Source organism: Leptonychotes weddellii, chromosome 1 (assembly GCF_054177405.1).
Source record: "Leptonychotes weddellii isolate Sample4059 chromosome 1, ASM5417740v2, whole genome shotgun sequence".
In the NCBI taxonomy this organism is placed as follows: Eukaryota; Metazoa; Chordata; class Mammalia; order Carnivora; family Phocidae; genus Leptonychotes; species Leptonychotes weddellii.
The window spans coordinates 65,219,528-65,230,816 of record NC_138369.1 but is presented as its reverse complement, the minus strand read 5'-3'; the positions used below and the strand labels follow the sequence as shown (position 1 = coordinate 65,230,816).

The following is an 11,289-nucleotide window of genomic DNA, read 5'->3' as shown; positions in this document are numbered from 1 at the left end:
ACAATAGCAGGAGGGGAAGAATGAAGGTGGGGAGATCGGAGGGGGAGACGAACCATGAGAGATGATGGACTCTGAAAAACAAACTGAGGGTTCTAGAGGGGAGGGGGCGGGGGGATGGGTTAGCCTGGTGATGGGTATTAAAGAGGGCACGTTCTGCATGGAGCACTGGGTGTTATGCACAAACAATGAATCTTGGAACACTACATCAAAAACTAATGATGTAATGTATGGTGATTAACATAACAATAAAAAATTTTTTAAAAAAAAGGACAGAAGATAAGAAGGCAAGTTGAATATCTTTGTTTTTCCTCCTCACATCCTCTCCAGCAGAGGTGAACCCTGGGAATGGAGCAGAGCAGAGGGTTTGAGGGAATAATTCAGGTTCAGCCAGAAAAGACTGGAAGTTTCAGAGAAGCTTTGTGACCATCATGCCACTATATACTATATAGCTAATATGGGCATTTTAAATAAGGCCCATGAGGGTAGACATGCTTTGTTCACTGTGGTATCCCCTGCACCTAGAATAGTACCTGACACCTAATAGGCAATCAATAAATATTTGTTGAATGGATAAGGTAGGGCTGATATTGTGCCCCCACTCTCAGTTAGTTCCCCATGGACTATGTGGCATAGGTGGGAATCTGAAGCTCCCACGTGCCACAGTGGGAATGTAGAAATGGATACAGTGCTCACTGGTGAGTCCACCAGGTTATCACTGCATGGAGGGAGCACAGAGAAGACAGCTCAAAACAGGGATGCCACGGTAGGTCCCCCAAAGTCACAGGGATAGGTTCACCTCATCTAAAGCCAACAGAGGCCAAAAGAAGAAGGCAACACAGAGTCCCCTCCCATTGGCGTGAGGATGCCTAAGCTTCCTCCTGTATCAAGCTGCCATTTTGGGAGAGGGAGATGGAGAGGAGAGCCCTTGAAATGGGAGAGAAACTTTTAGACCAAAACATCTGATGTAAGTGTTAATGCCTATATCCTCCATTTTCTGCTATCAGCAGGAACAGGGGTTCAAACCAAAATGATATATGATTATGGAAGATAAAGTTCTCATTTTGTACAACCAATTTTTATCCAAATTCATATGAAATGAAAAACTATGGAACCATACAGAGCTCACTCAAGAGAAGAGCAAGAAGAGAAGCAGAACATAGAAACTTAAGAGTCCAGGGTTGGAAGAGAGAATAAGAAAAGAGTGTTCAGAGACATAAGATGGAAACCAGGACAAAGGAGTGTGGTCGAAACCACAGGGAAAAAAAAGTTCAAGAAGGAGATATGAATGATAAGGAAGAATTAGCCTTCAGTTAATAATCTAGTTGTTAGTTACTTTGAAGAAATACAAGGCTTTAGTCCACACTACCCAGGATTAAATCCAAACACTAGGTATGAATACCTAATGACTAGGTACTCCGCAAACTTCTACCATCTAGTACCAGCCTACTCTCCCAGACTTTCCAAACTATACATATCAAAATATGCATTATAAATCAGGATATCCAACTCTCAGTCCAAGGTCTGAAACCAGCAAACTAGCTTGGTGACTTTGGACAAGTCTCTTCTCTTGGTTTCCCTTTTCTTGCCTATTAAATTAAAGCATAAAATAATACCATTTCTAAAATGTGATTAGTAGTCCTAAGTATGCTAAGCTGGTATATCTGGAGCTCATGTACTTTTGCTATTCTTTTCCATCCAGGAGTGACTCCTTACCTACTTTCAAGGCCCAAACTTACCCCACTTGTTTTGGGAGCCTCCCTGAACTATATCAGCCAGAGATCTCATTTGGTATTTACCCAGATTTCCTCCTGCATATATGTCTTGGCTTCCCAGGTGGACTGTGTAAGTCACTTCAAAACTGAGACCACTCCTTATAATTTTTTATAACCTTCACAATAGCAAGCACAATGTCTTACATTCAGAAGATATTCAACAAATCTTTGTTCTTTTATTAATTATAAACTGTAAGCATTTTCAACTTTTCTCTTTTTGTGTTGTTCCCTGTTAGGTTTATGAATGTGAAAGTTCTGTAGACTGAACAAACTCACTCTACTAGTAGAAAGAAATAATCACGCAGCTTTAAAACAGAGGTGATGAAGATAAAAGTACTTGTCAAATATCACTGAAAGAGAAGTGAGAAATCCCTGCAACTCACCCTGCAAGAACATGTTTCTTTCACGATTATCCTTCAGTCTCCCTGGTACATTCAAATCTGCTCCATTTGTACACAAAGAAATATGCTTTATTTACAAATGTTAATAGTAGCCTACAGCTGGATCCACAAAATCCCAGTAATCTGAATGAAATTGAAGTTTTCTATTGATGATCCACATTTTTCCAAGCTGCGTTTTAACACTCATCCTTGTATTTGCAGCGTGCTGTTTAGAAATGTCTACAACCGATATTTCTGCCTGGGATATAAGATAATGGCCAAAGAGCAACTATTTGGTGTATTTAACATGTTGTGCATAATGCCAAAATGCCAATCATGATTTTGACTACTACAATGCCACAGTACCCTCTGTAGCACAATAGACTTTTATTATTACATATTTAAGTAAAAATTACACCTTATTTTTCTCTGCTTGATTCTTATTCTTGACTCTGCTCTCCTTGTGATCTATTTTGAATTATAAAAATTAGGAAGCTTAACATTCTTCGAAAAGAAAGTTTTGCTTCTCTTTCATAGAGTCTAAACCACAGTACAAAGGAGTAAACTTTATTAGCGACGACTTCTCTGTCCTTTTGAAATATATATATTAATATCTGTCTTTACTGGCCTATTGCCATAATTAAGAATAAGCTAAGATGTGAAAAAGTAAGTAGCATACACCCCATGACAAAAGATCCTTAATGTTTCTTATCAATTGTTTGTTCACCAACTAATTTGCAGAATTCTAGCAATTCACAATGGATCTCCTTATCAGTGCTGAGAATTCATAAAGTTCTACTGCACTCATTAATTTCTCTTTCCTTTGACTATTGCTTATCATTGGATTGTGTAATTGTATGGTTGATATTAACTGCTCTGGGAGACATTCCACTATATTTGAAAGAAACAATCATAATACTATAACAATACTTGAGAAAAAAGAGACATAAAATTTTATACCTGTATTTTTCCCATCAGTAATGGTGTCAATGTATGTTTTTAAAAAATAATAATTGGTACTTAGCAAGGATAATGCCAATTAACTGCATGCTGTCTTTTGATGAAATGTAGTATTTCCTTCTCAGTTCTTTAATAAGGCTGCACTTTTCCTTTTAGTTAACATATGATTAACCCAGAGATGAAAAATTATCAGTACATATAAAATAGTGCAAAAGGAGAAGCTATTTGATGGTTCTTTAAAAGTAGTAATATAAACTCTGCCTAGAGGTAAAGCATTTCTCTAAGGTCCCTATGAGACTGAATGCTCCATGAGGGCATCGAGGCTGGCTAGTAGCACATGTTCAATAAATACTTATTAACTGCATGAAAACCACACTTGGATTTAGCACTAATGGACCAGCTAATACTAGATTAGCAAGTTGCATCAACAACTATTTTTTTAACATAATCACTGCTCATTTTATATAACTGGTGCTATCTTTTAATTTTGTGCCACTTTTTAATTTGCACAGTTTATTCAAACACATTAACTTATTTAATCCTAGTGTTTTCTAAAATAGTTAATATTTTCACCCTAATTTATGATGAGTACAGAACCTCTACAACCTCAAAACTCCCTCGTCGACTATAGATATCTCCCTTTGCTTAACCCAGTCATGGCCTGAGAGCTAGATTTCTAGAGTTAAAATGGTCCTCCAAATACATACTGAAATTATTGATGGATGAGATGATATGGTGTCTTGGGTTTATTTCAAAATAACCTACGATGGCAGGGAGTGGGTAGTGGGTGGGCATAAAGACAGTATGTGATTGGCCCGCAGTAGCAAATTCTTGAAGCTGGGGGGTGGCTACATGAAGTAATATCTTTATTTCTGTAAATGTATGAAATTTTCCACAGTAAGAGTTTAAAAAAAAAAGAAAGAAAGAAAAACTGAGAAGTAAATAAATAAACAAAACAGTCATTCTCAAGGTGTCTCACTAAAGATAGAGGATTTCTGCTGGTAGATTTTAAACTAACTCCACCCACCCCCACATCAGCTACAGGGATCTAATAGAAACTGACTCTTTTATATCCAACTGGAAATTGGCTAAGTAGCTTTGTAGTGCAGAACTTAATAGAAGGCCTCAAATACTTAAGATACATAGAAATGGCTAAATCTCTTGCATTTTAGTTTACTGGGAACACTGCACCCTGAATGCAACATGACATGCATAGAATGGTGTGTTTCTCATTGTTGTCTACTTTTTACGAAGTCAGGTAGTTAAATAACAAGAAAAGTGAGCTCTAACTCCTGTATATAAGATTTAACTGTGTTCAGCAAGAGCTATAACTCCCAAGTTATATGCTTCTAAACATAAACCAAGGCCTTAGATAATCACCAAGGATTGTTCTGTGAAATTACAGCTGGACTCAGCAAGGCAATAAAGATGAATTTTTCCCCCCAGAAGAAAACTATATTGAATCTTCAACTTCCAGATTCCAAGTATGTCAAGACAAACACACCACACAGTAGTGCTTTCCTTTTAATAGAAAGGAGTTTGATGGAAACTCTATTATCCAAGAAATCAGAGGAGGGAGCGAGGGAGGGGAGGAAGGAAGGAAGGAAGGAAGGAAGGAAGGAAGGAAGGAAGGAAGGAAGGAAGGAAGGAAGGAAAAGAAATCACAGCTGTCTCTTCTTTGAAATCAACTCTATATTATTTTCTCAGCTGAGGCAGAACAGGTCTTTAGGGTCCTGGAAAGGAATTTGATGACCAAGTACCTTGATTAAGAGTGAGTGTTATGACCCTATTTCCTTGGGCCCCATGCCCAAGAGGGAAGAAAAGAATATTTACTAGGTTGAAGGGTCGCTGACTGGATCTCTGCTTGAGGGAGCCTGGAGCATGAGCAAAGGAAGGATCATGGGTCATGATACAACAAAAGCACAGGGGGAAAACGAGAGACAGCAACAAGAGCATCACTGGCATGGTCACTTGCACATGTGGACATTTGTAGCTTTTGCCTTTTTCAAGCTCTACTCAGAAATAAAGGTTACTGGCAAGAAAAATTAAAGGACTTATTCTTATTTGAAGCATGGCAGCATTATTATCACCACAAACAGTAATAAAAGCAACTAGACTAAAAAGACAAAATTTTAAGGTGATTATTATTTCCTTTTCTGATTAACATATAACATTTTCATCCATATTCCCCAAATCAGATTGCTAAAGAAGTAAAATATACATATTCATTGCTAACTATACAAAGAGCATAATATAAGCTTAAAGAATTGCTAAGGGATCTTTTTGAGGCCTCTTGTTTTGCAATATACAATAAATTAGGGGTAGTTCAATGGAAAATCATTTATATTGACTTTAATTTTAATTATAAGACCTGTAAAGGGATGCAAATCTGGAACTATATAATAGTGAAATACTGCATGTAGCAATTAATACTTTCCTAACTTAAGATAATCTTCCCTAAGACAAGCCTGAACCATTTCAGGTGACCTTATTGGAGCACATCGCGAAGACAATGACAGCTGTGCACTTACATGACATAACAGAGCCAGCTCATGGTGACATGTGACAGCATTCCGGTTGGCTTCCATAAAGTACCTCTGTGTGCGCTTCCGTTCCCGTTCCAGCTTCTTCTCCAAAGCCAGCTGAGATGTAGACAAGTTGTCTAAATACTTCATCATGACGTCTGATATCATCGAGCTGACTTCTATGATATCTGGGCGGGCTTCTGCATCAGGAGTGAGGCACCTAAGAGAAGACAAGCTGATTAGAGCCCTCTGGTCAATGTCAGGACGAGGCCACGGGTGTGGAGGGTCAAGGTTAAACCCCATTGTGTGTCTACCATGGTGTTCACACCCAAGAGCATCTGGGATAAGATGGACATCAAGCACAGTTTGGAATCCAAGATTTCTCAAATGGTATTTGGAAAGTTTGGGAAGCAGCACTGTTCTGTTTGCAGTGGGGCTGTTAGGCAAGGGCTACCGGCAGGCCATGAAGCTGCTCCTCGGGTCTCAGGACAGGTGGATATAGTCATCTTCTCCCATGTGAACTGGCTATTTTCTATAATTACTGCCAAGTCACTGCTCAGTGAAACAAAGAGGGATCCCAAGAATGTATACCCTGATGCACCAAATGGAAGGTAGGTTTCTAGGGAGTCACAACTTATTGGCCTTTTCTAGCTGTATAGCAGCAATATCAACCCAACTTGATTAGTGTGTGTCTTACAAAACATGAATCATAAAAATAAAATGCAACCCAGTTACTTAAAGGTTTAAGATGTTTGTAATAATTTTTTAAAGTAACTAAGTGGACACATTGCATGCTAATATTTTCTGTGATTTGGAGGTAGGAAATGTCAATCAGCTTACTAAAGGGAATATTATTTATGCCACAGCTAAACACTAATAGAAAGCTATTCTAGATACAATGGAATCAATTATCAAGATCATTGTTAGCATGCTTTAAATATTTCTGGCATTCGCTATAATATTTTGTCTATTTTTTTTAATTTATTTTTTTTAGATTTTATTTATTTGAGAGAGTGAGAGCTCACCCATGAGAGAGTGAGAGAGAGAGAGAGAGAGAAAGAGAGCTCACACAAGTGGAGGGGGGGAGGGACAGAGGGAGAGAGAGAAGCAGACTCCTCACTGAGCAGGGAGCCGGACTCGGGGCTCAATCCCAGGACCCCGGGATCATGACCTGAGCTGAAGGCAGACGCTCAACCAACTGAGCCACCCAGGAACCCCAGTATTTTGTCTATTTTTTAAATTCAAAATCTCTAACTTCACTGAAGTCATGTTGCTTCTTAATAAACTTGAACTTATTTGGACTTTGAGAAAAAGATCTAATTTTCAACTTGTCGTATTTGATTTAGCAAACTATAGTTCATACAACTTCCACCTATACTGATGTCTCTAGGAAAGATTTGAGAACTATTTTATTTTTATTATTACTCTTCACCACAGAAGTCAAAATAAGACTCTAACTTGTTAATTTGCTAATTATTCTTTGTTTTTTACTTGATTATTAGTTAAATATACATATCTTAGACATTATCATCTCATGCTTAATCTTTATGTTATTTCTTTCTAAGGCAGTGGGCTTGCACTATGATTACGACAGGCACTTACACATCTGCTGAATTCATATTTAACAAAGTTCAGTCTATGCATTTGTAACAAAGAAAGACAAGGCCAGCTACATAATTTTGGGAGTACCCAGTACAAAATGAAAGTGTGGGGCCCAAGCAGGGAGTGAGGAAGTCAATCTCTCTTCCCATAGACCAATGTCCCAAATGATGGTAGACAGGAGATTCCCAAGAGATTGTAACCTCCATGCCATCATGATGCACTTGGTACCTGGATTAGAGGTGGGCAAGAGGCCCCACTGAATCACCCATTGAGTGTACCACAGTGCTACCAGCCTGGTTAAGGATGGCTTCTTTTTTGCCTCACCCAAAGATTCAGCAGGGCACATACTGTACTCTGATCCTTTCCTTGTCTGCATTCACAAATCCATAGGGGAGGAGGGTAAAGGTAAACACAGGCCTCCCCTGCTGACATACCCAATCACCATATCAGGTAGAGAACAGTAGCAATGATGGGACAGGGACAGAGAGATGGAGCTGGAGGCCAGGCAGGGCCCACAGGGCCAGGAGCAGATGGCCGAGAATCTATGTCAGAGAGGTAGGAAGTTGGAGGGACCTCATAGGAACTGAGACTTCCAAGCCCTAAACATACATGCTCCTTGTCTCATCAGACTTCATTTCTGAAATACAAATTTAAAGATAAAATTATTAAGAATTTCATGACCTTGGATACAGAGCTTTAAACCCTAAGCATAGGACTGTTTTGACTATGGGGGCCCTGAGCATTGCTCATAAGCATGCGAAGCTGAACTTCTGTGCCAGTGACATATTTGTATTCAAATTTCTTACTTTTGTTCATAATCATAAAAGCAGCTAGGATGTTGAATTTCACCTTCTAATTAAATCAGTTTCTTCATCTACTCTCACTTAATTAGCAAAAGTAATAAAAGCTGATAAAAATGCTTGGTTGACCTAGCGTTGGTTATGACTACCATGTGAGGGAAAAAAAACAAAAACAAAAACAAAACCAGCATCTAAGCCTTTCATTAGTGCATTAGACTAAAGTCTGAGTCTGCAGATATTTAAACTGATTCAAGATAATATTAGCAGTTGAATTACCAGCTGAGTTTTTTTTTTTTAATCAAAAAAGCAGTATAAGCTAGTTTTACGAATTATATAGTTATATATTATGGTAAATGGGAAAAAGAATGGTCTCTGTTCTGGCCTTTAGTCATCTCTTTCTCTCCCAAAGTTACTCCCCTTCCTGGATTTGCCATCACTGAAAAAGGAGCCACCAGGGAGATGCAATTTAGCATCACAATTAGGCAGGCAGGCTCCAGGTCAGATTGCTGGGGTTAAATCCCAGCTCACCCTTTATTAACTTATCTTGGACAAGATTTAGCTTCTAAGTCTCAGGTAGCCTATCTGTAAAATGGGATAATCATAATATCTACACCTCATCAAGCTGGAATGGCAATTAATGAAGTCATCTGTGTAAAGTGCTGGGACATTGTAAATGCTCAATACATTGAAAAGAAAATCCACACTTTTATTTTTTCTCAATTCCCTCCCATATTTAACCAACACAAAATGCTATGGCTTCTCCCTACTAAATATTTGTTGAATCCTTATCCCTACCCTCTAATCGACCACTATTAGCCTATTTGATCATTGCTTTCTTGGACTACTGAAAGAGTTTCCTAAATGACACTCATCTTTTGTCCACCTCTGACCATACTGTAAACTGCCACAGAATTATATTCCTAAAACTGACTATATCACTTCTCTGTTAAGAATTCCTCAATAGCCCCTTATGGTCCAATAGAACAAAACTAAAATTTCCAGCATTCCATAAAAGCCCCCTCTGGAACCAGCCCTTACTTCACCTCTAGCTTCACACCAAATGCTTCCCCTTGTCCAGCTACACACCAAATGCTCCTGTCTGTCCTTTCCCACGTAACCCAGGGCTCTCTTATGCCCCCATTTCTTTGCTCATTTTATTCCCTCTGCTTGAATTTGTTTTTCCCAATGATATCTGCCTTTTTTCAGATCCCATCCCTATCTGCTTGCCAAAAACACCACTTTTTTCCAAGTCTCCATTAGGAAGACTTCTTGGATCACCCTCAAATGACTTATCATCCCCTTTTTGTATATTCTCATTACATTTAAGTCCTTAAACTACTATAATATTGTATTGCAATGATCCATTTCACCACTAGAAACTGGAAACTTCTTGAGAGGACAGACATACGTCACCTTCACCATGATCTCCTCAAGATGTAAAATGGAACCTGGGTCCTGGTAGGTACTCAGCAGATGAATGAATGAATGAATGAATGAATGAACTTAGACTAACATCTAAGAATCTACCTGTCCCAAAATATATACCCCAAATATTTGGCCACAAACTTTTAGACTTCCAGGAACATCTCTTACCAGAAGTTCTAAATTAGCGTCAATACTCTAAAATATGTCCCTGCTTAGATATTTCAGAGAAATTCTTAAGAGTGAACAAATGTTTCAATGAATCTCCAATCAAATAAACATAAAATCATGTTCTAGAAGAAATCTAGGTTGTTCTACTCACCCTACCCACTTTGTCTCCACTCTGCTCTGAGACCAGATGGAAAGAATTGGAGGGATCTGATGTTCAATTGTATTCATTTTGTGTTTTAAGAAACAAAGAGTTGAGCATTATGGTGGCATGAGTTGTTCCCTTTGTCTCTCTCCTTCAATTCATAACCAGTCAGACATCCATAACCTAACAGGGTTTGGTAATTTGGTAATAAACACATAGCATAAAAAAGGGCACAAAAATATAAAAAGGGGAGAAGAAAAATGACAGAACGTGTGTAGATAAATGAAGATAAGTTATCAGCATAAAATGGACTGTTTTATCTCTGAAACATTTTATACAAACCTCATGGTAACCACAAAATGAAAATCTAGAGCAAAGACACAAAACAGTAATAAGGGGGAAAGTGAGCAAATTATCACAGAAAACCACCAACCTAAAAAGGTAAATAGTAACACAAAGAAAAAAGAAACAATAGAGACATAAAACAATCAGAAAATAAAAGACAAAATGGCAGTAGTAAGTCTTCATATATCAATAATCACTCTAAATGTAAATAGGTGAACTCACCAATCAAAAGGCACCAAGTGGCTAGATAAATTAAAAAACAAGACCCAACTATATGCTGCCTTCAGGAGACTCACCTCACCTCCAAAGACAGATTCAAAGTGAAGGGCTGGAAGATGATACGCTGAGCAAATAGTAACCAAAAAAAAAAAAGCAGATATAACCATACTTAGATCAGACAAAGTAGACTTTAAGCCAAAAATGTAACAAGAGACAAAGAAGGTCATTACACAATGATAAAGGGGTCAATACACCAAGAAGATATAACAATAATAAATACATATTCTCCCAACATCTCAGCATCGAAATACATTAAGCAAATACTAACAGATCTTAAAGTATAAAAAGACAATACAATAATAGTAGAGGACTTCAACACCTCACTATCAGCAATGGATAGATCATCCAGACAAAAAATCAACAAGGAAACATTGGAACTAGCCATACTTTAAAACAAATGAACTGAGATACATATAGAACATTCTATCCAATAGCAGCAGAATACACATTTTTCTCAAGCACACATGGAATATTTTCCAGAATAGACCACATGAGAGGCCATGAAACTAATTTCAGCAAATTTAAGAAGACTGACATCATGCCAACTATCTTCTCTACTACAATGACATGAAATTCGAAATCAACAAAAGCAAAGTGAGTAGATTTTAAAATATGTGGAAACTAAACAACACATTTCTAAATAACCTATGGGTCAAAGAAAAAATCAATAGGGAAATAAAAATTTATCTCGAAACAAATTAAAATGAAAATGTAACATATCAAATTTTGTGGAATGCAGCAAAAGTCATTCTAAGAGTCCATAGCAGTAAACACATATATTAAGAAATTAGAAAGATCTCAAATAAACAACCTAACTTTATACCTCAAGGAACTAGAAAGAGAGAAACAAATTAAACCCAAAATTAGCAGAAAGAAGGAAATAACAATCAG

General features: G+C 37.7%; 1 protein-coding gene across 1 annotated transcript in view; it reads right to left on the bottom strand.

The window, feature by feature from the left end:
• NEK10 (NIMA related kinase 10) overlaps positions 1-11,289 on the bottom strand; it is a 204,558-nt gene that overhangs the window by 61,879 nt on the left and 131,390 nt on the right. Inside the window, exon 24 of the mRNA XM_081829267.1 lies at positions 5,644-5,857. Within this exon, the coding sequence (XP_081685393.1) occupies positions 5,644-5,857 (214 nt within the window). The remainder of the gene's footprint in view (positions 1-5,643; positions 5,858-11,289) is intronic.